The sequence below is a fragment of the Platalea leucorodia genome (genome assembly GCF_965183815.1).
Source record: "Platalea leucorodia genome assembly, chromosome: 24".
Classification (NCBI taxonomy): domain Eukaryota; kingdom Metazoa; phylum Chordata; class Aves; order Pelecaniformes; family Threskiornithidae; genus Platalea; species Platalea leucorodia.
Window position 1 is genome coordinate 2,851,735 of NC_138846.1, and position 27,457 is coordinate 2,879,191.

General features: G+C 68.8%; 5 protein-coding genes across 8 annotated transcripts; 2 read left to right on the forward strand and 3 right to left on the reverse strand.

The window, feature by feature from the left end:
- Positions 1–998: 998 nt before the first annotated feature.
- Positions 999–8,127, reverse strand: CERS2 (ceramide synthase 2). 2 transcript variants are annotated; one of them, XM_082333259.1, is made up of 11 exons: positions 8,053–8,127; positions 4,924–5,097; positions 4,200–4,317; positions 3,976–4,094; positions 3,752–3,809; positions 3,618–3,668; positions 3,228–3,320; positions 2,946–3,074; positions 2,760–2,866; positions 2,495–2,648; positions 999–2,183 (listed from the first exon to the last, which is right to left on the reverse strand). In XM_082333259.1, the coding sequence occupies exons 2-11, from the start codon at positions 5,094–5,096 to the stop codon at positions 2,055–2,057; spliced, it is 1,131 nt and encodes a 376-aa protein (XP_082189385.1). In that variant the 5' UTR covers position 5,097; positions 8,053–8,127; the 3' UTR covers positions 999–2,054. The 2 variants fall into 2 exon arrangements, with proteins under 2 accessions (XP_082189385.1, XP_082189384.1); XM_082333258.1 differs by lacking the exon at positions 8,053–8,127 and adding an exon at positions 6,823–6,917.
- Positions 7,433–13,463, reverse strand: MINDY1 (MINDY lysine 48 deubiquitinase 1). Its single transcript, XM_082333256.1, has 11 exons — positions 12,850–13,463; positions 10,848–10,955; positions 9,995–10,603; positions 9,825–9,882; positions 9,661–9,725; positions 9,366–9,524; positions 8,850–8,952; positions 8,612–8,754; positions 8,331–8,522; positions 8,053–8,211; positions 7,433–7,880 (listed from the first exon to the last, which is right to left on the reverse strand). Exons 3-11 carry the CDS (start codon positions 10,487–10,489, stop codon positions 7,800–7,802), a joined length of 1,455 nt encoding a protein of 484 aa, XP_082189382.1. The 5' UTR covers positions 10,490–10,603; positions 10,848–10,955; positions 12,850–13,463; the 3' UTR covers positions 7,433–7,799.
- Positions 13,464–13,931: 468 nt separating this feature from the next.
- PRUNE1 (prune exopolyphosphatase 1) lies at positions 13,932–18,885 on the forward strand. Its single transcript, XM_082333065.1, has 8 exons — positions 13,932–14,046; positions 16,533–16,637; positions 16,714–16,919; positions 17,152–17,336; positions 17,413–17,571; positions 17,693–17,787; positions 17,870–18,028; positions 18,170–18,885. Exons 1-8 carry the CDS (start codon positions 14,008–14,010, stop codon positions 18,488–18,490), a joined length of 1,269 nt encoding a protein of 422 aa, XP_082189191.1. The 5' UTR covers positions 13,932–14,007; the 3' UTR covers positions 18,491–18,885.
- Positions 18,775–21,192, forward strand: BNIPL (BCL2 interacting protein like; the record flags this gene model as incomplete). Its single annotated transcript, XM_082333064.1, is given in 13 exon segments — positions 18,775–18,877; positions 18,880–18,939; positions 18,942–19,031; positions 19,034–19,149; positions 19,153–19,221; positions 19,468–19,547; positions 19,624–19,793; positions 19,872–20,006; positions 20,111–20,213; positions 20,283–20,414; positions 20,509–20,595; positions 20,747–20,845; positions 20,922–21,192. Coding segments are annotated over 13 exon segments (1,287 nt in total). The 3' UTR covers positions 20,965–21,192.
- Positions 21,193–21,340: 148 nt separating this feature from the next.
- On the reverse strand, positions 21,341–26,977 carry CDC42SE1 (CDC42 small effector 1). 3 transcript variants are annotated; one of them, XR_014230438.1, is made up of 5 exons: positions 26,850–26,977; positions 23,285–23,479; positions 23,083–23,193; positions 22,346–22,503; positions 21,341–22,207 (listed from the first exon to the last, which is right to left on the reverse strand). XR_014230438.1 is itself a non-coding variant. In XM_082333075.1 (5 exons), the coding sequence occupies exons 2-4, from the start codon at positions 23,336–23,338 to the stop codon at positions 22,349–22,351; spliced, it is 237 nt and encodes a 78-aa protein (XP_082189201.1). In that variant the 5' UTR covers positions 23,339–23,479; positions 25,849–26,683; the 3' UTR covers positions 21,341–22,207; positions 22,346–22,348. The 3 variants fall into 3 exon arrangements, 1 of the variants encoding a protein (XP_082189201.1); XR_014230439.1 differs by lacking the exon at positions 26,850–26,977 and adding an exon at positions 25,849–26,739; XM_082333075.1 differs by lacking the exon at positions 26,850–26,977 and adding an exon at positions 25,849–26,683 and having other exon boundaries at positions 22,346–22,420.
- Positions 26,978–27,457: the final 480 nt, after the last annotated feature.

Consider the following 27,457-nt stretch of genomic DNA (forward strand, 5'->3'; position numbering starts at 1 on the left):
AGCGGGAGCCCTGCCCGCGGCGCCGGGCCCGGACGGGCAGCGCGCTCCCACGGGCGCCGGCGCCTTTCCTGAGCCCCGCAAACGCGCGTTAAATCCTCCGCTCGGGAAACTGAACGAGAAGTTGAACTTTTCTGGCTAGGGAGCAGATTTGATGCCGAGCGCCGCCTCCCACCGTCCCAGGCTGTAACCGCGGGCTCAAAATACGGCGTTCGGCTTAAAAACGCCGCACCGGTGCAGCCGAGACAGCCTTGAACTTGACTCAGTCAAAGCGAACTCGCTCTGGGCACCTGCGGCTGGGGTAGGGAAGGGCAGAGCCGGGGAGGGCGGCGCCTGCCAGCCTGGGCCGGCTGCCGGACGCGAAGCCAGCGGCGGCTCCGCGAGGAAAACGCGTTTTCTTCCCTCCCCGGCCGCGCCGCGCAAGCTCAAGGGTTGGCTTTTGGCTTTTGGGTTGGGTTGTTTCGGGCAGGGCTGGTACCTGCGCAGCCAAAGGGTTCGATAAGCGCCGCGAACGCGGGCAGAGAGAGGCAGATTTTTACAAACCGGCCTCAACCCTGGCGTCGCCCGCTGCCGCGCTGCAAAGCCCCGCGCCGGGGGCGAGCGGCGGCAGCAACGCGGGCTCCAGCCGCCCCCCAAACCCGCGCCCAGCCCGCGCCCCTCCGCGCTCGCACAAGGCGGCCTTTCTCCATGCCAAATAACCCCTTTTTTTTAAAAAAAAAAAAAGAAGAACCACAGCACCTTTCTGGGGCCTCCGCGCTCCAGTTCCCATCCTCGGCGTCCGCCTGAATGGCGGCTTTGTCAGCAGGGCGAGGCGGGCGGCCGCTCGCCGGGGCCGGGGCTCCGGGGCTGAAGAGGTGCGGAGCTCTCGGGGCGGGGGAATGGAAAATAGCAAAATCCTCGAATCCGCCCACTTTCAGCAGCGCCTGAACGCCAGCCGAGGGGGCTGCGCCCCAGCAATCGCCCCCGCCGGGGCCAGGGCCGCTGCGCCAGCCACAGAAGCCTTCAATTTTATACTGAAGTTTATTAGTTTTTAAACTTAATATTTTTAACATTTTTTTTTTTAAAAAACAAAAACAACAAAACACGTTTTGGTCTGACGTTGGTTAATGGTCCTTTTCCCCCACCCCTCCGCGCTGGGAGGTCTCGCTGCATCCCGGGTGGATGCGGAGACGGAGCCAGGCCCGGCTCCTTCCCTCTTCCGAATAAATAGAAACAAACAAACAAAAAGAAAATCAGTTGCAAATTTGTCCTGTTACAGCGGGGGAGGGGAGCGGGAGAGGCCGCGGCGAGGGAGAGGCTCGGACCCATTTACTGAAGAGAAACGAGAGGATTCAGCTCCTCGTGAGCCGCTCGTAGTGACCAAACCCCGCAGCCTCCTTCCCCCGCCGCCGCCATAGTGTCATCGTCCCGCCGCCCCCGCCAGGCCCAGGGCCCCGCCGCGCCTCCCCCCCAGCCCCGCGAGCGCGCCGGGCAGGGAACGCGCCGGCTTTTCCGCCCTCGCTCGGTGCCGGCAGCGAAGCCGGGCACGGGTCGGGGAAGGGGCTTTTCCCCGGCGTTTGCCGAGGCAGCTGAGGACGCGCTCCCCGCCGGCGAAGGGATGGTGGGGAAAAGGGGGAATAAGGCAGGGCTGGAGCCCGGCGAGGGGCTGGAGCCGAGCTCTCCGGCCACGGCCGATCCGCGGGGGCTGCGAGGAGGGGAAGGAGCCGTCCCGGGGGGACGCTGGCGGGAGCCGTCCTTGCTCTGCCCGTCCCGGGGCACCGCGGTGGATTAAGGCAGCAGGTGAAAGGCAGGAAGGGCACCAACGGTGAGCGTGAGGTGAAGCGGCGACCGCTGCCGCCCCCAGCGCCGCGGCCCCTCGCCGGAGGAGGGGACGGAGGGGGCTGGGGGCCGGGAGGGGGCCCCGGTTTGCCCGGCCGGACCGGGGAGGGGAGAGGATGGAGGGGACGGGGACCTCGGCGCTACGCGAGGGTGGCAGCGGTGGGATTTGACATCTCACAGGTTTGGCCTCCGGCGGGGCCCCGGCCGCCCCTGCCAGCGCAGAGACAGGGCGAGGGCGCTCAGTCGGTTTTGCGGTGGTTGTTGTTGAGGACGGGGTGGCCATTGGAGAGGGGCCCGTTCTTCGCCGCCTCCTCCTCCTCCTCCGAGTTGTCCGTCTCTTCACGGTCACTCCTCTCGTCCTCCACCACCTGCGGGGGGAGAGCGAAGGGGGGCCCGGTCAGCGGCGCCCCGGTTTCCTGCTGTGCCTCGGCTTCCCCCCTCGCGACCACCGCGGCTCCCTCTCCGCCCCGATCCCCAATCCCTCCCCGCCCAGGACTCGGGAAGCCGAGCGCAGCCCGGCGTCGTGGTCTCCCCTGCAAACCCCCCGCCTCCCCCTCGCTCCCGCGCCCTCCGTCCACCCCCAGCCGCATCGGCCGGGTCCGGACACGGCGCCTTCGCCCCGCAGCGGCGTCTCCCTGCGGGACCGGGAGCCCCCCGCCGTCCCCGGGCCCCCTCTTGCCTTTCCAGTTATGAACTTCTGGGCCATGCGGATGATGAGGTAGGCCCAGAAGATGTGCAGCGACTGCAGCACCACCATCATGAAGTTGAAGAAGTAGTAGCCGAAGAAGGCAGGGTAGAGATCCAGCGGATAAACCACCGTGCAGTGCATGATCCTGCCGGCAGAAGCAGCTCTGTCACGGGCAGGGCCTGGCATCCCGGCCCCAGTGGGTCTCCCCGCCCCGTGCCTCGGTTTCCCCACCCCTTCACCGAGGACCGGCGCTCACCAAAAGGGCAGGATGACCAGGCGGGTGATGATGAAGACGGCGGCGAAGACGATGAAGATGTTGTTGCAGGTGTTTCTCCAGCCGGCGTAGTTGAACATCTTGGCAGACTGCAGGGGCAGAGGGGGAGTGAGCCGGGGAGAGGACGCGGACGCGGCCACGTCCGCGGCGGCGCGGCGGGGGACGTACCTCCAGCAGATAGTCCGACGAGTCGTGCAGGGCCATGATGAGTGTCCCTGCACGGATGTAGTTGGCGAACCAGGAGAAGCTGATGAGGATGATGGTGGCGACGTGGTGGATGATTTGCTCCTTGAAGTCCTGCGCCCAGAGGAGGGGGAGCCGGGGTTACGGCAGGCCCAGATCCTCCCAGCCCGCGGGTCCCTAACGCCCACCACGACGGCAAAGAAAACCCTGCCAAGACGTCCCCGCGCCTGCCCCCCGTCCCCGGGGAGCCCCACCGCCGCGGCCCACCTTGCGCTTGACGTCGGAGGCGATGCTGAAGAGCAGGGACCAGTAGAAGGAGAGCTCGATCATGTAGTACCAGTACTGGGAGGGCAGCATGCTCTGAAAGCCAAGGCACAGGCTGGGGGGTCCTCCGTGCGCCCAGGGGGGCTCAATCCCCCTCCGTGGGCACCAGCCAGACCCACAGGTGTCCCGGGGACCCTGCTGCACCCCACGGGCGTGCAAACCCCTTCCCTGTGCGCCAGCCAAACCCGCACGGGTGCCAGAGACGCCGTGCAACCCCGGAGAGCCCCCCCGCCCCGCGCCCCGGGGGCTCCTGGCCCCATCTCTGACCGCCCAGGCAGCTCCTGGGGGCAGGAGGGGCCGTGGGACGGCGATGGGAGGGCGCCGGGCGCTCACCTGGATGGGGTATCCCTTCCACACCTCCCGGAGGTCGTAGAACCAGGGCTTCTGCGGGACGCGGGGAGAAGAGAGGTGTTAGAGGGGGCGGGGGGCCACGGGGGCCGGGCAGGCGCGGGGGGGCCGATACTTACATCCACTATCACAGCCATGCCAGCAATGAAAGCAATAAGGTAAAACGTGAATCGCCAACTGGAAAAAGGAAGCAGACGGTCCTCAGGCGGGCACCGGGGCGAGGGAGGGAGGACGGACCCACCGATCCCGTATGCCACCCTCCCAGGGCGGCTACCGGCCAAGCGGGTGCCCCCACAGCCCCACCCGCCGCAGGGTGACGGTGACGCCGGGCGCGGGGTCTCACCTGGCCTCCCTGAACTTCTTGAGCAGGCTGGGCCGGTCTTGGTTGCGGCGGCGGCGAAACCAGCGCTCCACCTGCCGCACCGTGCAGCCGCTCTTCTTTGAGAGCATCTCCACGTCGGCCTGGGGGACGGCAGGGACGTCACCGCCGTGCCGCGGTGCCCCGGCTCTGCCGTTCACCCTCCCCAGCCGCGTCGAGCCCCTTTTGGGGCCCCCCCGTCCCCTCACCTGCTTGGGGTGTTTGGTGGTGGCAGCATAAAACTTCTCCAGCACGGCATTGGGGGTGGCTTTTAACCTGATCTTCTCCTTGACGTTCAGTAGCCCGGCCAGTGGGGTGGCCACGTACCTGGGGAAGGAGCAGGGGGACATAAACCGCCCCCGTTTCTGTGTCACCCAGCTGACGTGGCCCCATCAAAGCCACCCAGGCACCCACGGCCAGTCGGTGCCTCAGTTTCCCCATCCCGCTGCCGCTTCCCCAAGGCGGGGTTTACCACGGGGGAATCCCCCAGGTCCTTCTGCCAGGCCGGGGCTGGGGGCCCGGCCCCCGTGAAGCGGCAGGGCCGCACCCCCCCCCGGCCAAGGCTGCCTCCCCCTTCTCCCGCCGTCCCAACAAAGCCCCGTCTGTTCCCGGCCTCGGCTCGCCATTGTTTGCCCAACAAATCGCTCCTTAACCGCCGGGGCCCGCGGCCGACCGTGCCGCGATAAGGGCGGCGGAGGATGCACAAAGCCGGGTTTGTGCGGGGCCGCCGGAGGCAGGTGCCTGGCCCTAAACGCGGGCTGGGGGGGCCCAGTGCACCCCAGCAGCGGGACCCCGGGGAGCCGCAGCCCCCCGCAGCCGGGCTGAGCTCCGGGTGACGCATCCAGGGGCTCATTCATCCCAGCGCCTCCGCAGCCCCGGGGGCGCAGGGAGAGCCGGATCAGGGCGTCCCCCTACCCCAGGGAAGGGACTCACGTCTCAAAGAGGTGCCGGACGACGAGGAAGAGGAAGGCCAAGGGGAGGGTGATGTAGAGATCAGAGGCTTTGGCATAGACCCGCCCATCCCGGTCCTCCAGGTCGGCCCAGGTGACGTTCTCCGGGAGCCAGAGCCGTTCCCACCAAAAATAGCTGTACAAGGTCTGGAACATGCTGGGGGGGAGGAAAGAGAGGGCGGGGTGAGGGGGCACCTCACGCCCCTGGGAAGCGGGGAGGCCCCGCGGAGGTGGCAGCTCCGACCCCGGTCCCTGCTTGCGGCCGGTCACGTCTCCCGCTGGCCGGTGCCGCCGGCGCGCTCCGCGACGCCCCGGCTGGACCCGGCACCTCAGCTCCTGGCGAGCCCCCGGCCAAGCCACGTGTCGGGGAGGGTCCGCGGGCCGGCGAAATCCCCCCTGCGCCGCACAGAGCGGCCGGGCGCTCGGCTCTGGCAGAGAGGGACTTTGCTCCCTGCGGCGCAGCGCTCAGCGGGTGATGATTAACTGGGGCCGGCTCTCGCTTCCGAGCGAGACAGTGGGACAGATCCTTGGCACCGGCCGGAGGGAGGAACCGGCTTCCCGGCCTCCGGGACTTCCCCAGCCTGGTTCCCCCGATGGCATCGCACGGCGTGGCATCAGCTGGGGACCGGCACGACCCCGGGATCGCGGCGGGATGAAGAGGAGGGGGAAGCCCCCTGCACCGTTGCTCTCCCAAGCACTGTGTCCACATCCCGGGGCTGATCCCGGCACGCAGCCCAAGGCCCGGGGGGAAACCGAGGCACGGAGCCCACCGCCGCCCCTCGGCCGGGCAGCCGGACCCAGGCGGCCGCGCGGCGCAGGATTAGGGATTTGCCAGCGGCACAATGAGCACCTTTGTGCCTCAAAAAGGCGCCATGCGGCTCCCGACGGGCACACGGGGAGGGAGCGGGAGCCCAGCGCCGTCGGCGAGCGGGGAGGCCACCCCTGGCGTGGGGTCAGGGCACCCCGGCTCTGCCTTCCCCTCCGCCCTGGCACCTCCCGGCATCGGACGCGAGCCGCGCTCGGCCGGGACGGGGGTCGGGGGGCCCCGGCCCCTGGGAGGCGAATCCCCGCCGCCGAGCAGGGATTTCGGCGAGGGACGGGGCGGCTTCGCTCCGGACGGGGGGGAAGAGGAACCGCAGGGGCCGGTTCCGCAAGGCGAGGCGGGAGCGCGCCCCGGGTCCCGCTTCACCGGGCCGGGAGGGCGACGCCGCGAACGGGAGGCGGGCAGGTAGCGGGCAGGTAACGGGCAGGGCGGGCAGCCGGTGCGTGGGAGGCCGCGGGTGAGGCCCGGGTCAGGGCCGGCGGCGTCCCCCGGGGCCCGGCTGATGTCCCGGGGCCGCAGGCGGGGCCGGCCGAGGCGGGGGGGCCGCACCGGCACCGGGCCCCCCCAGCCGCCGAGCAGCGCTCCCGCCGCGACGGGAGGAAACCCCGAGCGGCCGGGGCGGGAGGAGGAGCGGGGCTGGGAGCGTCGCTGGGCGCCGGGAGCGGGGGCCCCGCCGGCGGCAGAGACCCGGGGGCGGCCGGGGGGGGGGGGGGCCACACCCCGGCCCGGCGGGGACGAAGGCCGGGCCCGGGGCCTCGCTGCCGGCCGCCTCCCCCCGGCCCCGCCCCGCCCGGGAGCACGGGGGGGGGGCCCCCGCCGGGCTCCGGGGCGCCCCCCCCCCCCGCCGCAGGGCCTCCCGCCGGGCCCGGCCCCGCCCGCCCCCGCCCCGGGCCCGCAGGACCGCGGGGGAACCGGGAACCGGCCCGCGCCCCCCCCCCCCGCCGCGGCCCGGCCCGAGCCGCCGCCCTCGGCCCGACCCCCCCCGCCCCCGCCGCGGGCCCGGGCCCGGCGCAGCCCGGGGGCACCGGAGGCCCCGGCCCCGCCCCGGGCCCCACTCACGCGCTGCCGCCGCCGCCGCCGCTGCCGCCGCCTCGCGCTGCCGCTCGCCGCCCCCCCCCGCCCCGCGCGCGCCCCGCGCCAGGCAGCGGGCGGGAGTGACGTCACCGCCAACGCCGAGGGCCCGGAGGGGAGCGGGGCTCGCGCCGAGGGGCGGGGCGGGGCAAGGCGGGGCGCCAGGCCTGAGCAATCCATCGCCGGGACGGGGATCGGCGGGGGCGGAGGGACGGACGGACGGACGGACAGACCCCACGCGCCCTCTGCGTGCCCCCTATACGCGCCCTGCGCCCCCCCACGCCCCCTATACGCCCCCATAGGCCCCGTACGCCCCCATAGGCCCCATAGGCGCTCCTGCGCCGGCCCCGCGCGCCCCCCCCGCCGGGCGCCCCCTGCCGGCCGCGCCGCGCACTGCACCCGCGGGGGCCCGGCCGGCGCGTCCGTGGGGTGCGGAGGGTCCCGACCCCCCAACCCCCCCCAATCCCCCCAAACCCACGCGTCCGTGGGGTGCGGAGGGTCCCGAGCCCCCAGCCCCCCCCAGTCCCCCCAAACCCGCGTGTCCGTGGGGGGCGGAGGCCCCACCGGTGTCAGAGGGCCGGACACGCGTGCACGGGGACAAGTCCTTTATTTGCCAAGGGCTAAGGCCGCGTTTCGGACACGGGGGTGCCTGTGTCCCCCCCAGAGGCGCGTCCCCCCGCGCCGCGGAGCAGGGACCGAGGGGTGGGACCCCCCGGGCGGGACCCCCCGTGTTAAGGCCACTGGAAGGATTCGGGTGGTCCCGGCGGTGGGTAGGGAAGGACACCCCCTCCTGTGTCCGTGTGTCCCCACTCCTGTCCCCACGGACCCCCGTGGGGTCTCCCCGGGGGACGGACGAGAGCGGGGGGTCAGGGGGGACCCCGCCACACGCCCCGGCATGGCCAGGAGCCGGGGGGCCACGGCAGGGCCCCCACGGGTGCCCCCCACGGGGGGCAGGGCCCGGGGTGCTATAGGAGGGTGCAGTCCAAGTCGGGCTTCTGCCGCTGCCGCCGCTCTGTGGCCGGCCGGCCGCCCGGCTGCGCGCGGCCCTGCGGGCACAAGAAGGGGGCTGGGGGGGCGGGAGGAGCCGCAGAGACCCCCCCCGTCATCCCGGGGGGCCCCGCCGCCCCCCAGGACCGGCCGCTGGGGCAGAGCAGGGGGCGAGGGGGTGAGAAGCACCCGCGCCCTGCGCTGCAGTCCCAGGAGGGTGCACCCGGTTACCTGCGCTGGGACCGGCTGCCGCTGCTGCTGCTGCTGCTGCTGCTGCTGATGATGATGATGATATTCCTCCTGCTGCAGCTGGCGAGCCAGCTGCAGGTCACTGAGCGCGGAGGGGTCCTGTCCCTGCTGCTGCTGCAGGGACAGGGCGATCATATAATCCTGGGGGGCATGGAGAGAAAAAGAGGGGGGTGCTCAGCACAGCGGACCCAAACCCTGCGGCATCCCCCGGAGCAGGGATGGGACTCGGGTGTCCCCCGCCCCCACCGGTTGTCCCCTACCTGGTCCACTTGTCTCTGCTGGAGCCGGTGGTCCGGAGGGGCCGCGGCAGCCCCCTCCCTGCCCGGCGCGTGGCTGAGATGAAAACTGGCGTCACAGAAGCTGTTGTCCCCGCTCACGTTGAGGAGGCTCTCCCAGACCACCCGCTCCTCCTGCAGGAAGCCCTGGTCCGTCACCAGCAGGTAGAGGTGGCCCTGGGGAGAGGGGAGAGGGGACAGTCGGCCCCGGCCAGCGTTTTGGGGGGGGTCCTCCGGCTGGAAGGAGGCCGGGGCCGGAGCCGCACCTTGTGCTTTATCATGGTGCTGAAGTGGTTGTTGCGGAAGAAGACGCTGAGCTCGCCCTCCCTGACGGCGGCCACGAGCTCGCCCAGCCCGTAGGAGGTCAACTGGGAGGCCGTGCACTCCAGGAACTGCTCCGCCATCAGCCCTGGGGTGACGAGAGCGGGGTGGGAGCGGGGCCAGGGCGTCGAGCCCCCCCCGGGACCCCGGGAAGCAGGCGGTTGGGGGGCGGGGGGCCGTTACCTTCGCTCACCAGGCTGGAGTCGCTGGCCTGTTTGCAGGTGATGATCTTCTCCACCAGTTGGTTGTAGCTCAGCTTGCCCACGGCTCGCACCAGCTCCGGGCTCTGCAGGGAGGGGAAGGGCCGGGGCGGTGAGGACCGCAGGGCAGGGGGAGGACGGGTCAGTCTGAACCTTCCCCAAGCAGCTGGGCCACCGCTCTCCATCGCGGGGACGTCCGAGAAGCTGAGCTGGTGGCTTCCGCGGTGGGGAAGGACCCGTCGTGGAAGGGTTTGGGCTGGAAGGGGCCTCCGGAGATCCTCGAGACCCCCCCTTTGCCGTGGGCAGGGCCATCTTCCACGGGATGGGGTTGCTCAAAGCCCCGTCCAACCTGGCCTTGAACACTTCCAATGACGGGGCATCCCCAGCTTCTCCGGGCAACCTGTTCCAGCGTCTCACTAGCCCGCGGATCATTCCCGTGAGTCCCTGGACCCACACAAGCCACCGGCCAGGCGGCAGGACAACCGTGGGGCCAGCTCACCTGGGGGTCCACTAGCCAGCCATGGTAGAGCGGGACGTTGAGGAGGTCGAAGACGATGCACTCGGGCGTGTACTCAAAGTCCGAGACGCCCGTGAACCGCACGTTGACGTCCAGCCCCGTCGAGAGCTTGGGGAGAACCGTCATGGTGTCGTTGATGTTCTGGGGGGCACAAACAAGAGGGGCTTGCTCGGGAAGGGGGCTGGCCCCCCAAGTCTTGCAGCCCAAGGCCACCAGTGCTCCCCAAGACGGGGGGGATCGATTTTTGGGCTGGGTGACAGGCGGCCTCGCTCCTCACCTGCTGGAAGTTGAGCTGCAGCCCCTCCGACGGCTCCCGGGGTTGGGTGGACAAGATGCAATCCCCTGCAAGGCAGAGCCGTCAGCCCCCGGCGAGCTGGTTAACCGCGGCGCGGCGCCGTCCCGGCAGCGGGGCGGGGGTGACGGGGTCCCCGGGGAGCTCACCCAAATGCGCCATCAGCTCCTCGGCCGTGATCACCTCCTTCTGCGGGGGCAGCTTCACCTGGAAGCACCGAGAGGCTGGGGACTGTCCCGCGGCCCCTTCCCCTCGCGATCCGGGGGGAGCCGAGCCGATCCCCCCTCGCCAGCCCCCAACCCCCCCGCGCCCCGCTTGCCTTCCACTGCAAGAAGAGGATGTTCATGACGGCCAGGAGCGGGCAGGGCCCGTTCTCGCTCTGCATGATGATGGGCGTCCGCTCGCCTTTCCAGGTGATCCACTTCACGCAATAAAAATCCGCCTCCGCTTCCCGACTGGGGGTGCGGGCTCGGGGGGGCTCAGCCGGTAACGCCACCGCCCCGGCACCCGGGCTGGGCCCGGGGGCACCCGGCAGGGACCCCCCACCCTCCGCAGGCTGCTTCTCCCAACCTTCTCCCCTCGGATGCTCATCGGAGGGGAGAGGTGGGGCGCAGCCCGGCTGCCCCACGCCGGGGCTGGAAGGCACGTCCACCTCCCCGCCGCGCGGCACGGCGGCTTGTCCATCCGGCGCCGGGCTCTCCCGGCCGCCAGCCGGCATTTCTTCCCCACCGACAGCCTCCTCCGGGAGCTGGCGGGTCCCTTCGCCGCTGGAAGGGGCCAGGATCGGCCCTTCCCGCTCGCTTGGCTGCTCCATCGGAGCAGGCAGCAGCGGGACCCTCACCGCGGCGTCCTGCCTCGAGCGGGTCCGGATCAGGCCCCTGGGAACGCTCCGGGTCCCTCCAGGAACAGCCACATCCCAAACCTCTCCCTTAGAAGGTAAAAGTTGGGTATTTCAAGAAAAAATATATATATTAGTCCCATTTGTCTACCAGGTACGGCTCGTCTAGCTTAGGCGTGCTTCTCCCCCATCCCTGAACGTTCGTTTAAATAATGAAAAATAAAACGTTGGCTGCTCACGCCTCTAAATCGCCATTAAAAAATTAATGCCATCGATGCCTGCGGACTTCATCTGCCTCCCGTTCGCAAGGAAAGAGGGAAAATCCCAAACCAACCTGGGAGGAATCGAGGGGTTCAATGGAGCCGGAGCGGCTTGGAGGAAAGGTCGGAGTCCTGCGCTCCCGCCCGGGTTTTCCTGCAAACTCAGCCCGGCGAAGATGCTCCTGCGGAGAGAGTTGGGAAATTCGGCTTTAAATGGCCAAGAGAGTTGGGAGATTTGGCTTTAAATGGCCAAGAGAGTTGGGAAATTTGGCTTTAAATGGCCAAGAGAGTTGGGAAATTCGGCTTTAAATGGCCAAGAGATTTGGGAAATTTGGCTTTTAAACAGTCAAGAGATTTGGGAAATTTGGCTTTAAATGGCCAAGAGATTTGAGAAATTTGGCTTTTAAATGGCCAAGAGAGTTGGGAAATTCGGCTTTAAATGGCCAAGAGAGTTGGGAGATTTGGCTTTAAATGGCCAAGAGAGTTGGGAAATTTGGCTTTAAATGGCCAAGAGAGTTGGGAAATTCGGCTTTAAATGGCCAAGAGAGTTGGGAAATTTGGCTTTAAATGGCCAAGAGAGTTGGGAGATTTGGCTTTAAATGGCCAAGAGAGTTGGGAAATTTGGCTTTAAATGGCCAAGAGAGTTGGGAAATTCGGCTTTAAATGGCCAAGAGATTTGGGAAATTTGGCTTTTAAACAGTCAAGAGATTTGGGAAATTTGGCTTTAAATGGCCAAGAGAGTTGGGAAATTCGGCTTTAAATGGCCAAGAGAGTTGGGAAATTTGGCTTTTAAACAGCCAAGAGATTTGGGAAATTTGGCTTTAAATGGCCAAGAGATTTGGGAAATTTGGCTTTTAAACAGTCAAGAGATTTGGGAAATTTGGCTTTCAAATGGCCAAGAGATTTGGGAAATTTGGCTTTTAAATGGAAGAGATTTGGGAAATTTGGCTTTTAAATGGCCAAGAGATTTGGGAAAGTTGGCACGGCCGCCCACGCGGGCTCGCCGGGGGATCTCCTTGGCCCCTCGCCCTCCGCCCGCCCGGCGCAGGCTGCGCTCGCGCCCCTCCCGCAGCCCCCGCATTCCCACGGGAGCCGGGGGTGCCCGGGGGGGAGGCAGGCGGCAGCGCCGATCGACGGTGATGGAGGCGCTGGGGAGGGCGGGAACGGGGGGAAAAGGAGCTTTTTGGGGAGGCGGTGAAAGCCAAGGAGAAAATCGAGGGGGTTGGTGCCCCGCGAGCCGTTCCCACCTCTTTGGGGCCGGGGCGGAGGCGTCCTGGGGGAACGAAAAGGAAGGGATGCGCCCGCAGGTAAGCGTCTCTTTATTTATTAGTGATAAGTAAATACACCAGCAGTGCAGAGAGAAACAGGTAAATAAATAAGTAAATAAATATTCTCGAGAGATGAATAGATACGCAGATAAATAAATAAATAATGTTAGTAAATAAACAAATACTCTTGGTAGGTGGATAAATAGATAAAGCAATATTCTTAATAAACAAACCCATCAATAAATAAAGACATATTTTTTATAAATAAGCAGCGCGGAAATAAATATTATTGATAGATAGGTAAATAGCTATATAGGTAAATAAATAAATAGTATTATTAAGTAATATAATGAACAAATATTCTTGATAGATAGGTAAGTAGATAAATATTCTTAATAACTAAATAAATAACTTTATAAATAAATATTCTTAATAACTAAATAAGTAAATAACTATATAAATAAATAAATAAAATAAAATAATCTTCCACCAGAAGCCGGGTAGGAGACCGACGAGGCGGCGGGAGCCGGAAAAACCGGCCGGGGGCGGCGGGTCCAGGCCTGGCGGCGGGTGCCAGGGCGGGACGGGGCCGGCGAGGGCTCCGGGTGCCGCCCTGCCTCAGTTTCCCCACCCGGCTGAGCCGCAGCGGCCGGGCCCGCGGCGGGGCTGGGGTCACCCCAGGACCCCCCAACCCGCCGCCGCTGCCCCCGAAACCCCCAAAGCCACCCCAAAGGCCGCCGCCGCGGGCAGGGGGTCACCCGCCCCGGCCCCCGCGCCCCCGGCCCCGTGCCCCCGGCCCCGCTCTTACTTTGCAGCCCTTTCGCTGCCGCCGCTTCCCCGCTCCCTCCTTCTTTTCCTCCTTTTTCCTCCTTTTTCCGTCTTTTTTCTCCTTTTTCCTTCTTTATTCCTCCTTTTTTCCTCCTTTTTCGTTCTTTATTCCACTTTTCCTCCTTTTTCCTTCTTTTTCCCTTCTGTAGTCCTTTTTTCCTGCTTTTCCTTCTTTATTCCTCCTTTTCCTTCTTTTTTCCCTCTTTAGTCCTTCTTTTTCCTCCTTTTTCTTATTGTTCCTCCTTTTTTCCTTCTTCAGTCCTTCTTTAGTCCGTCGTTTTTCTTTTCCCTCTTTTTTCCTTCTTTTTCCTCCTTTTTTCCTCCTTTTTCTTTATTCTTCCTCCTTTATTCCTTCTTTCTGCCTTATTTTTCCTTCTTTTTTCCTCCTTTTCCCTTTTTTCCTCCTTTATTCCTTCTTTCCCCCTCCTTTTTCCTTCTCCTTTCCTCCTTTTTCCTTTTCCCCTCCTTTTTCCCCCCTTTTCCCCCCCTTTCCCCCGCCGGGCCGAGGCCTGCTCTGCGCTGCCGAGCCCGGCTCCCTGCCGGGACGGCGGATCCACGGCGGGGCGAGGAGGAGGAGGAGGAGGAGGAGGAGGAAGAGGAGGAGGAGGAGGAGGGGCGGAGGAGGAGGAGGAGGAGGAGGAGGAGGAGGAGGAGGGGCGGAGGGGGGGGGGGGGAGGACAGGCAGGAGGGAGGGGGGGAGAAGGCAGCTGCCTGCACGCCGGGGCGAGGCCTGGCCCCCGGCAGCGCCGAAATCACCCCTTTTCCCCTTTTCCCCCCCATTTCGACGCCCGGCGCTGGGCGGGGGGGGGGGGGGGGGGGGGCGGCGGGTGCCCCCCCAGTTTCACCCCCCGCTTGCGCGACACCCGCGAGCTGTGCGGGCTGTAACCGGTCACCGGTCACCGGTCACCGGTCGCTGGTTAGCGGTGGGATGGGGTGACGCCATCCCGGGGTGTCATGACGTCGGGGGGGGGGGGGGGCACGGCCCGTTTGGGGGTGACTGGGGGGCACGCCCCCTTCCCGGCATCCCGCGCGGGAGACCACGCCCCGATGGGCGGGGCGGCGAGTACTGGGCCGTACTGGGCCGTACTGGGCCGTACTGGGCCGTACTGGGCGGGCTGGGGAGCGGCTCGCCGCCGTTATGGAGCGGTTCGTGGAGGGGAACCGGGCGGTTCTGCAGGTAGCGGGGGGGCGCGGGGGGTCTGGGGTCCATGGGGACTGGGTGCCCAGGGAATGGGGGTGCGGGGGGTCTGGGGTCCATGGGGACTGGGTGCCCAGGGAATGGGGGCGCGGGGGGTCTGGGGTCCATGGGGACTGGGTGCTCAGGGAATGGGGGTGCAGGGGGGTCTGGGGTCCATGGGGACTGGGTGCTCAGGGAATGGGGGTGCAGGGGGGTCTGGGGTCCATGGGGACTGGGTGCCCAGGGAATGGGGGTGCAGGGGGTCTGGGGTCCATGGGGACTGGGTGCCCAGGGAATGGGGGTGCGGGGGGTCTGGGGTCCATGGGGACTGGGTGCCCAGGGAATGGGGGTGCGGGGGGTCTGGGGTCCATGGGGACTGGGTGCCCAGGGAATGGGGGTGCAGGGGGTCTGGGGTCCATGGGGACTGGGTGCCCAGGGAATGGGGGTGCGGGGGGTCTGGGGTCCATGGGGACTGGGTGCCCAGGGAATGGGGGTGCGGGGGGTCTGGGGTCCATGGGGACTGGGTGCCCAGGGAATGGGGGTGCGGGGGGTCTGGGGTCCATGGGGACTGGGTGCCCAGGGAATGGGGGTGCGGGGGGTCTGGGGTCCATGGGGACTGGGTGCCCAGGGAATGGGGGTGCAGGGGGTCTGGGGTCCATGGGGACTGGGTGCCCAGGGAATGGGGGTGCGGGGGGTCTGGGGTCCATGGGGACTGGGTGCCCAGGGAATGGGGGTGCAGGGGGTCTGGGGTCCATGGGGACTGGGTGCCCAGGGAATGGGGGTGCAGGGGGTCTGGGGTCCATGGGGACTGGGTGCCCAGGGAATGGGGGTGCAGGGGGGCTTGGGGTGCGGGGGAAAATGGGGTGCCCGGGGGAAATGGGGTGCCCTGGGACTGGGGTCCATGGGGACTGGGTGCTCAGGGGCTTGGGGTGCCCAGGAAAGCAGGGGGGAGCTGGGCACCCCTGGGAGCAGGGTGCAGGGGGAAATGGGGTGCAGGGGGCTTGGAGTGCGGGGGGGAGCAGGGTGCATGGGTTACTGGGGTGCAGGGGGCTTGGGGTGCAGGGGGACTGGGTGCTCAGGAGAGCTGGGTGCAGGAGGAAATGGGGTGCCTGGGGGAAATGGGGTGCCCGGGGACTGGGGTGCAGGGGGGAGCAGGGTGCATGGGTTACTGGGGTGCAGGGGGACTGGGTGCTCAGGAAAAAAGGGTGCAGGGGGGAGCAGAGTGCATGGGGGGAGCAGGGTGCCCAGGGCTTGGGGTGCATGGGGGGCTTGGGGTGCAGGGGGACTGGGTGCCCAGGAGAGCAGGGTGCAGGGGGAAATGGGGTGCCTGGGGGAAATGGGGTGCCCAGGGACTGGGGTCCATGGGGACTGGGTGCTCAGGAAAGGAGGGTGCAGGGGGTCTGGGGTGCATGGGGACTGGGTGCCCAGGGAATTGGGGTGCAGGGGACTTGGGGTGCCCAGGAAAGCAGGGTGCAGGGGGGAGCTGGGGACGCAGGGGAGCAGGGTGCAGGGAGACTGGGGTGCAGGGGGACTGGGTGCCCAGGGGAGCAGGGGGAAATGGGGTGCAGGGTGCCCAGGGGAGCGGGGTGCCCCCGTCTCCCCAGGAGAGAGGGGCTGGTCGCGTGCTGCCCCGCGCCAGCCCGGGCTGGGGTGGCACAGCCGCACCGGGGACGCCCCGAGCCAGTGCCGCGGCCGGGGGCTCCCCAGCACCCCCCACCCCACCCCGCGGCCTCGCCTGGTCTCGCCGCACGTGGGCGCGGGTCCCCGGCCCGCTGCGGGGGTGATGCGGCGGGCGGCTCCCGGCTGTTTACTTCCTCAGCTTATACCGAATAAATGAGCGAATCTGGGTTACGGCATGAAATAATTGTCACCGAAAAAGGGCTGGAGACAGGGCGGCTCCCTGGAGCGTGGCAGGACGGGCGCCAGCAGCCGGGGACGGGGGATTGGCGGGGTGACGTGGGCGACACTTATTTTTCTTGCTGCTGCAGGCGAGAATAAAAGGGGTGAAGGTCGCGTTTGGGGGGCAGCCAGCCCCAAACTCGCTGCCTCTGGAAAAAACACTTTGGTCTGGGGTTAAAATACTGAAGGCTGCCAGGGCTGCGACGGCGTCCCCCGGGGCGGGAAGGTCCCCGGCCCCGCTGCCGCGGTCGCTGCCGGCCGAGCTGGGTTCTCCCGTTCTCCCAGGGCCCCGATGCGCCCGCTTCCGCGCACGTGCCCCAAAAACGTGAGGCTTCCGTGCCAGAAGCGGATCCTGGCCAGGGCACTGGGCCCGGCGGCGCTTCGGGGACGCCAGGAGCCCGTCCGCTGCTGGCGGCAGCTGGGAGATGGGTGCCGGCCGCTGGCATCTGTGGGTGGCACCCGCGACGAGTGGCTCTGGGGACACTGGCACATCCCCTCGAGGGTGACGAAGGGGAAGGGACCGGCCCGGGGGGCTTTGGAGGATGGGGACGCGTTGCTGCCGCGCCTGACGCCTCCCGCCCCGGCAGGAGCACGTCCGGCACCACCAGGAGATCCACGTGGTGATGGGCAACGAGGCCTGTGACCTGGACTCCACCGTCTCGGCCCTGGCCCTGGCTTATTTCCTGGCGAAGGTGAGGCTTGCCCGCTGGCTCGGGGACAAATGGGGGCTTGGGGGACGCCTCACCGGCTGTCACCCCCCCGCCGCAGACCTCCCCGGCTCCCAGAGCCGCCTTCATCCCGGTGCTGAACATCCCTCGTGCCGACTTCGCCCTCCGGACGGAGACGACCTTCCTGCTGCGGGAGCAGGGCATCCCCGCCGCCGCCCTCATCTTTCGGGACGAGATCGACCTGGGGGGGCTGCACCGCGCCGGGCTGCTCTCCCTGACGCTGGTTGATCACCACGTCCTGCCTGGGTGAGCCGCAGCGGGGGCGTGGGGACAACCGGGGCCACCCACCCGAAGCCTCGCTGTTTCCTTGCTTGGTTTTGGCCCGGGGTGGGTAAAACCTTTCCCTTTCCCTTTCCGGGGTGTTTTTAGGGTAGGAGGAGAGGAGCAAAGGGGGTTTCCAGGCTCTGCTGGGGGTGGCGCATGGCGGCTGCGCCCAGGGCCGTGCCGGGGGTCTCACCCTCCCCGTCTCACCCACCAGCGCCGACGCAGCCCTGGAAGAGGCCGTGGTGGAGGTCCTGGATCACCGGCCGTTGGAGCGGGACCGAGCTCCCGGCTGCCAGGTGACAGCAGAGCCGGTGGGCTCCTGCGCCACGCTGGTGACGGAACGGATCGCCCAGGGTCCCCCGGGCGTGCTGGACAGAGCCACGGCCGCGCTGCTGCACGGTGAGGATGGCGGCGCTCGCTGAGCCCCGCCCGAGGGGGACGGTGACGACCGATGGCCCCCGGTTGTCCCCCGCAGGCACCATCCTCCTGGACTGCGTCAACCTGAGCCCGGCGGCCGGCAAGGTGACGCCCAGGGACGTGGCGTGCGTCTCCCTGCTCGAGGCGAGGTTCCCCGAGCTGCCGGCCCGCGACGCCGTCTTTGAAGCCCTGCAAGCGGCCAAGTTTGACGTCTCAGGTCCGTGTGCCGGGGCGGTGGCGTCCGGGGTCTGGCTGGGAGCGGGTCCCGGGACAGACCCCTCTCCTTGGGGACGAGGACGCGTCCCCGGGGCTCACGCTCGGCCCCTCTCGTCTCCCAGGGCTGACAACGGAGCAGATGCTGCGGAAGGACCTCAAAGTCCTCTCCGGCGATGGGCTGCTCCTCGCCATCAGCGCCATCTACGTGGACCTGGAGGTGAGGCTGGGCGGCGGGGAAACCGAGGCAGGGGTGGCACGATGGGGACAGCGGGGTGACGCCGGCGTCTCCTCCCCTTCAGACCTTCCTGCGCCGGCCCGGCTTGCTGCAGGACCTGGATGCTTTCTGCCAAGCTCGGGGCTACACAGGGCTGGTGGCCATGATGATCTCTTTTAACGAGCGCAACGAGCCCTCCCGGCAGCTCGCGGTCTACAGCCGGCGCGAGACGCTCCGGAGCGCGGTGAGTGGGGGGGCCGGGCACCCCAAACCCTTGGCACGTGGGTCTGGGGCAGCTCTCGGCTGCGGCGCTCGGGTTTGCCCCGAAAGCCCCTGAGTTTGGGGGTGCTGGGGGGTGCCAGCCACCGCGCTCCCGCCCTTGCAGGTGTGCCAGGCGCTGGAGGAGGCGACGGCGCCGTCCCTGCACCTCCAGTCCCTCCCAAGCCCCTGGTCCTGCGTGGGCGCCTACGCCCAGGGCAACGCTTTGGCATCGCGGAAGAAGGTGCTGCCCATCCTGCGGGCAGCCCTGGGGGGGCCGGGCGCTGCCGGGGGGCCGGAGGAGGAGGTGGTCCCGCCGCCCACCCCGATGAACAGCCTGGTGGAGGAATGCCCGCTGGCACAGGCCGTGCCCCCCCTCTGCCCCCAGGATGTCCTGGAGCGGGTCAGCCGCATCGCCGCCGGGCAGCCCCCTGGCTCCCCAAAATAAGAGCGGGTGCCCGGCGGCTTTTGGGGTCCGTACGAGGAGGTGGGGTCCCCCCGGACAGGTCCTAGGGGGGTGCCCGGGCGCGGAGGGGTTGCAGCTGCCTTCGTCAGAGCTCGGCTCCCCGCCGGTGATGGGTCCTCGGTGCAGTTTGCCCCCCGACAGGCTCCCACCCCCCCAACAGCGCTGCTGGGGTTTGGTCCCCCCAGGGTGGGTTTTGGGGGGCCCCGCGGGCAGCGGGGCTGGGGCAGCGCTCGCACCCACTTAATGAAGGTACTGGCGGGGGGTTAATGCGTTCTTGCCCCTCTCCCTCCTGCGGGGGGGTCGCGGGGGGCCGGACGCGCAGCCAGCCCGGGACTGTCACCCCCGCATGCCGAGGATTAAATTTCCCTTTTCTTCCACTTTTGGCTCTCGACTTTTCTTCCGCGACAGATCTGTGCTGCCCTGCTCACCCCGGGGGTGCCCCGGGGGCGAACCCCCTCTTTTCCTGGGGTGCAGCCCCCCTGCCAATGCCCCCGGCTCAGAGGAGCGTTTCGGGGGCCCGTAGCGTGGGGGGGGGCTCGGTGCGGCCAAACCCCCAAATCCGGCCCAGCTGGGAGGAAACCGGTTGTGCCGCGACAAGCCGTGGCCTCTGCCGGCTGCGAATGCGGCCAAACCAGTTTGGATGAGCCACCAGTGCCACCACCGGAGCCCTTCACCAGTGGGGAGCCACAGGGCGCGAGAGGCTCCCCGGAGAGGTGAGCGGCCCCGGCCCCGGGAGGCTCTGAGGCCTCGTAGAGGGTTGAGCGGGGCTGCGATGGGGGTCCCCGGGGAGCACCCGAGCCGTCTCCCTGCAGCCGGGTGCTCCCGTTTGCACCCACTTTCGGTTTGGAACTGGGGCGGGAAAGGTGGGAAACGGGGGCGGTTTGGTGCGGAGCTGCTGGGGGACGCGAGAGCCCCGGGGGGGCTGGTCCCCGAGCTGCGGCTGGCGCCTCTCTCTGCAGGTGACAAGGATGGCCGCGGGGACGGCCACCGGCGACGGCCTGGACCTGTGCGAGGAGTGGCAGGACGAGGACTTCCCCGGGTAGGGGGGCGACGGGAGCGGTACCCCCAAACCCAGCCCCTGGAGTCCCGCTGACCCCCGGCCCTGTCCCCGCCAGGCCCCTGCCGGAGGGGGGGCCGGGGGCCGGGGGCGCCCCACGGCGCATGCGGAGGCGGCTGCCGGCGCTGGAGCGGACCGAGAGCGCCGAGCGCTCGCCCGACGCCAGCATCGACCTCGACCTGGACGCGCTGGAGACGCCCTCGGGCAGCGACGGCTTCGAGTGGGAGGGTGAGACCCGGCCGGGGTGGGGGCGCGGGGGACCCCCGGGTGTCCCCCCCCGGTGCCGCGCTAACCGGCTGCCCGCAGAGGAGCTGCCCCACGCCTGGGGCTTCGCCGAGGGGGCCGGCAGCCGGCGGGCGCCTGACGCCGAGGACGAGCGGCCGGAGGAGAGCGTGGATCTGAGCGCGGTGCAGCCCTACAGCCGGGTCCTCTCCCACGGGGGTAACGCGGGGACGGGCGCCCGGGGTGGGACTCCTGGGTCCCCTCCCTGAGCCCGCTGGGTCGGGGGGGGCGATGGGCGCTGGCTGTGCCACCCTCCGCTCCAGGGTACCACGGCGAGGGCTTCGGCGCCATCCTGCTCTTCGCTGCCTGCCACCTCCCGGACAGCAGCATCCCCCGCTACGGCTACGTGATGGAGAACCTGCTCAGGTGGGGACCGCGGGGCGGGCACCCCGTGCCTCAGTTTCCCCAAGCTGACGGGCCGTGCCGCCCCTCCAGGTACATCGTGGGCACCCTGGAGAGGACGGTGGCCGACCGCTACGTCCTGGTGTGCCTGAGCGGGGCGGCGGCGCGGGGGCAGATCCCCTCCTTCGGCTGGATGAAACGGTGCTACCGGGCTATGGATCGGCGGTGAGCGGGCGAGGGCTGCCGGTGAGCGTGCCGGGGGGTGGCAGCGAGCGTGCCGGGCTGGCGCTGAGCCCTGGAGCATCCCGGTCCTTCCCAGGCTCCGGAAGAGCCTCCAGGCTGTGATCATCGTCCACCCCACCTGGTACATCAAGGCACTCGTGACGCTCTCCCGGCCCTTTCTCAGGTAGGGCTGCTCGCACCCGCGCGTGCGAGGCCTCGCACGGGGACGTTCGCCTCCTCCCCAGGGCTTCCCGTGCCGACGCCTGGTGAAGCAGCCCCCTCGCACAAGGGCGTAACGAGCCGGGGGGCTCGGGTCCCCCCGCCATCTCCCGCAGCCCCACCTTCAGCGGCAAGGTCCGGTTCGCCGCCAGCCTGCGGGAGCTCTCCCGGCTCGTCCCCGTGGAGCCGGCGCGCGTCCCCGAGCCCGTCCGGCGGTGAGTCCCCAACGCGGGGCCGAGGGCGGGGGGAGCTCGTGGGGTGCCGGCCACGGATGCTTTTCTCTCCCCACAGGCTGGAGCCCAGCTGGGACGGCAGCCGGGACGTGACGCGGTGACTGGGACACACAAGGACGAGCGGTGGCGTCAGGGGCTCTCGGCGGGCCCAAAGCGGTGCCCGAGCACCCACGGGTGAATAAAGGACGCGGATGGGAGCATGGTGCCCAGCGTGTGTGGGGGGCCTCGGCTTTTCCTGGCAAATTTGGCAGCCCCGGTAGCAGAGGAGGGAGGCGAGGAGCCCCGGGCAGCTCGCAGACGCGCTCCTCGGGCCAGCACAAGGGTTTTATTTCAAGGGTGCGTTGTTTTTCCCAGGGGAGGGAAAAAAATCAAGCGTTGGCGCTTGGTTACCAACACCGAGCGTGCCGCAGGGCTGGAAAAGCCCAGCTCCGCACAGGAGCATCCCGGCGCGGCATGGAGAATGGCAAAGGGCAAAGCCTCTGCTGCCCGGCCGTGATGCCCGGCACGTGCTGTTTAATATTTAATCCCGGCGCTATTTAAACTATATACACCCGCGCCTGAATTCGGGAGCCCGAGTCCCTCCTCGGGTCGGGCCCCGTCCTGCCTTGGCCGGTGCCGGTGAAACCCCGGTGGCGATCCCGGGCAGAGGCGACCCCACCACGGTCCTGCCTCCGAAGCGGCGGAGGCTGCCTAGTTGGTTTTTGTGAGCTTTAAAAAAAATAGATCCTAAAAAAGGAAGGAAGGTGGCGGTTTGCTGGCGGTGGAAATGCTGGCTGGAGGCACCGTGGGCTTGTTGATGGTGTCGGCGCTGAGCCGCTGCCGGCCAGACACCGAAGCCTTGGGGTTTAATCCCGGTTTTGCACCGAAGCGTCAGGGTTTAATCCTGGTTTTGCTCTTCTACGCCTTTCCGGGAGGGCACCAAATCGGCCTCGGCATCAGGACCGGCCTTGCCGCGATTCCCTGGGGAAACCGTGGCACCGCGGCCCGGTGCCGAGAGGGGCCCATGGGAGACGCCAGCGTGGAAAAAGGGAAAACGGGGAGGATTTGGCACATCGTGGCTGCGCCCAGCAGCTCCTGGTGCGCTTTGGGAGGGTGGCTGCGTCCTTTCGGCTGAAATCCCAGTCCAGCACGAGGTGGGGGCTGCCGTCTCCGCTCCCTCCTGGTGTCACCGAACCGACGCCTCCTGGAAGGAGGGATTTGCCGGGGGGGGGATGACCAAAAGCCACCAGGAGCCGGGCGAGGATCGCTCTGCATAAATTACCGCGGGGTTAAAGCACTCGAGGTCGGCTTCTCCTCCAGTCGGGGGATCGGGCAATTCAAGTTTGGGCTGAAAAAGCCAGGAATCTGCAAAGTCCAAGAGAGGCCGGGTTATGGAACCGCGCAAGCGGTAGCTCGTCGGGGCATGTTAATTAGCGGCGGTGCCTCGAGGGGGACAGCGGGTGCTCGGCGCTGCCGCAGCCGCCCGCACGGCCGCGTACTCACACGCTACAAGACCCGGGAGCTGCTCCACTGTCGCTCCCGACTGCCCTTGGACCTCATCTCCTGGACAGCGCCGGTCTGCGGGGAGGGTGCGGAGATGTGTCACCACCACCGTGAGACCCGTCACCCAACCGTGCCATCCCGTCACCCAAGCGTAAGACCTGTCACCCAAACATAAGGCCGCTTCACCCCGCCCTGAGGCCTGTCACCCAACCACGAGACTCCACCACCCCCACATTGACACCCACCACCCAACCATGAGACCCACCACCCAACCTGAGACCCACCACCCAACCTGAGACCCACCACCCCAACCGTGACACCCACCACCCAGCCATGAGACTCATGACCCCAACATTGATACCCACCACCCAACCATGACACCCACCACCCAACCTGAGACCCACCACCCCAAAAGTGACACCCACCACCCAACCATGACACCCACCACCCAACCGTGAGACCCACCACCCCAAAAGTGACACCCACCACCCAACCATGACACCCACCACCCAACTGTGAGACCCACCACCCCAAAAGCGACACCCACCACCCAACCATGACACCCACCACCCAACTGTGAGACCCACCACCCCAAAAGCGACACCCACCACCCAACCATGACACCCACCACCCAACCGTGAGACCCACCACCCCAAAAGCGACACCCACCACCCAACCATGACACCCACCACCCAACCTGAGACCCACCACCCCAACCGCGTGCGTGGGTAGGGTACCATGGGCAGGCCTTCGCCCGCGGCCATGTCGCCAGAGCCGATGTGCGTCAGGTGGACGAAGTTCATGGGCTCCCCGATCATGGAGCGGTCGATCCGTCTCCTCCTCTTCTTCTGCAAGCGGACGAAGGCCGTCAGCCCCCGCCGAGCCCGCGGCTCCAGGACCCCAGACCCTCCCCAGACCGGCCCGGCTGAAGCTACTCACGGGCTGTGGCTTCTCTACGACGCAGCAGCCCAGCTTGTGCCAGAAGTCGCTCATATTCGCGGTGGCGTCCAGCTTCCCTCCCTGCCGGGCTGGCTGCTGGGGGTGCCGCGCCGGTGCCGAGACCCCCGCGGGGGGTCACTCCATGGGGATGGGGAGGGGGACGTGGTCGAGGGGGCCGAGCCGGTGGGGACGCGCCTGGGGGGAGGCAGAGGCGGGGAAGGGGTGCGTCACAGCTGGGAAGGGTTTGTCCCCGGGTGCAGGGACAGAGCAGATGATGGGGGGACGGGGACAGACGGACTGGGGGTGCTGGGGTGCAGGGTCAGCCCCACGTCCCATCCCGGGGCTGCCCCCCCGCTGCCCCCCAGGTGATGCATCAGGTTGGGGAAACTGAGGCACGGCACGGAGAGGAGCAGCTGGCTGCGGGTTTGAAGGCTGGGGGGGGTGATGCCTGCAGTCCTGACTCCCCAAATCAACCCTAAAGCCACTTTCCATCCACCAAACAGAGCCTGAGACCCCCAGGGGACCCCGGGCATCGCACAGAGACCCCCGAGGGACCCCGGGCATCGCACAGAGATCCCCAGGGGACCCCGGGCATCGCACAGAGACCCCCGAGGGACCCCGGGCATCACACAGAGACCCCCAGGGGACCCCGGGCATCGCACAGAGACCCCCGAGGGACCCCGGGCATCGCACAGAGACCCCCGAGGGACCCCGGGCATCGCACAGAGATCCCCAGGGGACCCCGGGCATCGCACAGAGATCCCCAGGGGACCCCGGGCATCGCACAGAGACCCCCGAGGGACCCCGGGCATCGCACAGAGACCCCCGAGGGACCCCGGGCATCACACAGAGACCCCCGAGGGACCCCGGGCATCGCACAGAGACCCCCCAGGGGACCCCGGGCATCGCACAGAGACCCCCGAGGGACCCCGGGCATCGCACAGAGATCCCCAGGGGACCCCGGGCATCACACAGAGACCCCCCAGGGGACCCTGGGCATCGCACAGAGACCCCCGAGGGACCCCGGGCATCGCACAGAGACCCCCAGGGGACCCCGGGCATCGCACAGCCACCCAGAAGAGCTGTCCCCACGGCCAGGGCAGGATCCGGCCCCGGCCCCCCCCGGTGCAGGACGCAGCTGAGGGATGCTGCGGCAGGATGGGGGGGAACGGAGGCGGCCACGGCAAATCCCAACTCCCTGAGCCAGGCGGCTATAAATATCCCGGCCTTTCCGAAAAGGGGCCGGAGGTTGAGCTCTTCCGCTCCAGCTCGAAAAGCAGACGAGGGAAAAATAAACAGGGGCTGCCCGGCCGGCGGGGCTCTACCCCAAACCCCCCCGGCCCCAGCTGGGGCAGCCAAGGGGGGTGTGGAAAGGGGGCTTCACCCCCAAAATGGGTGGTCCCCCCTCCGGCACAAGGAAAGGCAACATTCACTGCAAAAGCACCCGGCAGCGCGCACAAAACTCACCCACCCACGAAGGGCCGCGGCCTGAGCACAACCCTGTATCAGCCACCGGAGAGTCCCCACGCCGGCGTGGGGGGCAGCCAGCGGCTGCGCCAAGGCAAGGCCAAGTTGTGCCGGAGCTCGGCTGCGGCGGCAGATGGGTGCCGGACCCCACTGCGCCGGCAAACAGGAAAAGTCCCTTCCTCTGCCCCCGCGCTGGCGACGCCGGATGGGTCCAAAGTCCGCGGCAGCCGGCCGGCGCTTCCGGCCCGCGGCGGGGAGGAGCAGGGCCCGCGGCCGCTGGGTGCCGCGGCCGGCTGCTCCCCAAAACGGGGTGCCAACCCCCCGCCTTGGGCGCCCAGGGATGCTCCGACCCCGCGGGATGGCATCGCCTCGGCGCTGGCCCCGTTCGCAGCCTCGCCAGGGCCAGCGGGCAGGATGCGGCCCCAGGGTGACCCGGCGGCCGCGCAGCACCCGCAGCCCATCCCCTTGGCCTCAGGGTGCCCGGCCGTGCCCGCTCCCCTCCGCCGCCAGCCTGGCCCTGGGTGCCAGCAGGGAGACGAGGTGGGACCGAGGGAGGCCCCCAGCGCCCCCCATGCCCCTCATCCTGGCCTCCGGGCCCTGGCCCCCCCGTGAGCGCAGCTGCTGAGAACGGGCAGGTTGTGACACGTCCGGGGTGGCGTAAACCGGGGCCGTGCCCGTGCCGGACCCGCGCACGAGCACCCCCCCGGGCAAACTCGGCCTCTCCCCCGGGCTGCGGACAGACGGACGGACGGACGGAGGGAGCAGGGCGGGGGGGCTGCCTTTTCTTTCTAGCCCCATTTCCTTAGGAAGCGAGGCCGCCAGAGCCGGCCCCGGCCATAACGCCCCGGCTTGCTGCCGGATCCGGCAGTGCGGCGGAAAGGCCTTGGGGGGGGGGACCCCCCAAATTCGGCATCACAACCGGTCCCCGAGGCGCTGGAAGAGCTCCGTGGGGAGCCCCAGGAGTGGGCTCAGCCTCGTACGAGCCACCAGCGAATCCCCGTGTGACACCCCCCCCCCGCCCAGAGGGGTTCAAGCCACCGCGACCCCCTGGCTCGGACCCCTCCTTCCTCCCCCCAAAACCACCCCCCGGCACCCACCGGGCCTCACGTCCTCGTGCCCAGCGAAGGGTGATGGCCGGGGCCGGATCCGGCCGCTCTCCCAGCTCCGGGCGGCTGTCGGCGGCGGGTCCCGCAGGCCGCAGCTGCCCCAGTTCCGCCCCTCGTGGGGGTCTCACACGCCCCCCCTCACCGCTTGCCCACCCCTGCAACGAGTTGTGTCCGGTCTCAGCCCACCTGGGTGGAGGGGCCCGGCCCCGCGGTGGCCCCAGGGAGGGCGGCTTACGGCCCGGCCCGCGCCGGCACACACAAAATGACTTCCCTGTTGGGAAACCACCGCTCGGCAGCTCTGCGTCACCGGCGGAGAACCGGGGAGAGGAGCGAGGGCGTCTGGGGGGGCCGCTCCAGGCCGCCCAGAACTGGGGTCGCCCGCCCCAGGGGTGCCCACTGGGGTCCCCCCAGGCTCAGAAGGGAGGGTGGCGTGGGGGGACGGGCCGTGCTGGGTGAGAGCCTGGGACCCCCCCCGGCTGCGGGCCCAGGACCCCCGGGATGGGGCGGCAAAGTGGGAGGAGAACCCCCTTTGTGTGGGATGGTGACGGCTGCCACCCCGGGCGCACCGGGTGCCAGCAAGGGTGGGGGTCCCGTGGGGCTCGGCAGGGCTGGGGGTCCCAGAAGGGCCGGCGGCCCCGGGGGTCCTCGCAGGGCTGGGGGGTCCCGGTAGGGCTGGGGGGTCCCGGCAGGCCTGGGGGTCCCGGCTGCTCCGGGGGTCCCGAGGGTCCCGGCGGGGCTGGGGGTCCCGGCTGCTCCGGGGGTCCCGAGGGCCCCGGTGGGGCTGGGGGGTCCGGACAGGGCTGGGGGTCCCGGCAGGGCTCCCCGGTCCGACCAGGGGGCTGCAAGGGGGGTGCTCCCGCCGCCCCGCTCCCGGGGCCGGGGCCGCCCCCGGTGCCCTCCCCGCCTTCCCAGGGCGCTCCCGGGGGCCCCTCCGCGGGGTCGCACCCCCGGCGCTCCCCTCCCGGCCCCGCTCCCGGCGGCGGCCCCGTTACCTGCCCCGGCGCCGGGCGCGGGTCCCGCTGCGGTCCCGGTGCCGGTGCCCAGCGCGCAGCGGCCAGGCGTGGCCCGGCGGGAGCGGGACGCGGCGCTCCCCCGCCGCCCGGCTCGGCTCGGCCCGGCCCGGCCCGCAGCACAGCTCCCACCCTGGACGCCGCCGGCATTGCAGGGGCCGCGGCCCGGCGGGGGGCCGGGCTGGGGGGAGCGGGCGGGGCGGGGGGCCCTGGGGGCCCGGGGGGGCTGGGGTCCCGGTGGGGCCGGGGGGTCCCCGGGGTCCCAGAAGGGCTGGGAGGTCCTGGGGTCCCGGTGGGGCTGGGGGGTCCCGGTAGGAATGGGGGGGGTCCCGGTAGGAATGGGGGGTCCCCGGGGTCCCAGAAGGGCTGGGGGGTCCTGGGGTCCCGGTAGGGATGGGGGTCCCCACGGTCCCAGAAGGGCTGGGGGGGTGCTGGTAGGGCTGGGGGTGCTGGGGGTCCCGGTAGGGCTGGGGGGTCCCAGTAGGAATGGGGGGTCCCCAGGGTTCCAGAAGGGCTGGGGGGTCCCGGTAGGGCTGAGGGTCCTGGGGGTCCCGGCGGGGCTGGGGGGTCCCAGTAGGAATGGGGGGTCC

Excerpts from the sequence above, each read along its gene's own strand:
- CERS2 (XM_082333259.1), bottom strand. The coding sequence starts at position 5,096 with ATGTTCCAGACCTTGTACAGCTATTTTTGGTGGGAACGGCTCTGGCTC. Across the intron at positions 4,318-4,923 it reads GTCCGGCACCTCTTTGAGAC|GTACGTGGCCACCCCACTGG; the intron begins GTGAGTCCCTTC and ends CTCCTTCCCCAG. Across the intron at positions 4,095-4,199 it reads CCACCAAACACCCCAAGCAG|GCCGACGTGGAGATGCTCTC; the intron begins GTGAGGGGACGG and ends GCCGTCCCCCAG.
- MINDY1 (XM_082333256.1), bottom strand. The coding sequence starts at position 10,489 with ATGGAGCAGCCAAGCGAGCGGGAAGGGCCGATCCTGGCCCCTTCCAGC. Across the intron at positions 9,883-9,994 it reads TCCTCTTCTTGCAGTGGAAG|GTGAAGCTGCCCCCGCAGAA; the intron begins GCAAGCGGGGCG and ends CGGTGCTTCCAG. Across the intron at positions 8,212-8,330 it reads AGCAGAGACAAGTGGACCAG|GATTATATGATCGCCCTGTC; the intron begins GTAGGGGACAAC and ends CATGCCCCCCAG.
- PRUNE1 (XM_082333065.1), top strand. The coding sequence starts at position 14,008 with ATGGAGCGGTTCGTGGAGGGGAACCGGGCGGTTCTGCAG. Across the intron at positions 17,788-17,869 it reads CCATCTACGTGGACCTGGAG|ACCTTCCTGCGCCGGCCCGG; the intron begins GTGAGGCTGGGC and ends CCTCCCCTTCAG. Across the intron at positions 18,029-18,169 it reads GCGAGACGCTCCGGAGCGCG|GTGTGCCAGGCGCTGGAGGA; the intron begins GTGAGTGGGGGG and ends CCGCCCTTGCAG.
- CDC42SE1 (XM_082333075.1), bottom strand. The coding sequence starts at position 23,338 with ATGAGCGACTTCTGGCACAAGCTGGGCTGCTGCGTCGTAGAGAAGCCA. Across the intron at positions 23,194-23,284 it reads TCGTAGAGAAGCCACAGCCC|AAGAAGAGGAGGAGACGGAT; the intron begins GTGAGTAGCTTC and ends GTCCGCTTGCAG. Across the intron at positions 22,421-23,082 it reads CGGGCGAAGGCCTGCCCATG|ACCGGCGCTGTCCAGGAGAT; the intron begins GTACCCTACCCA and ends CCCTCCCCGCAG.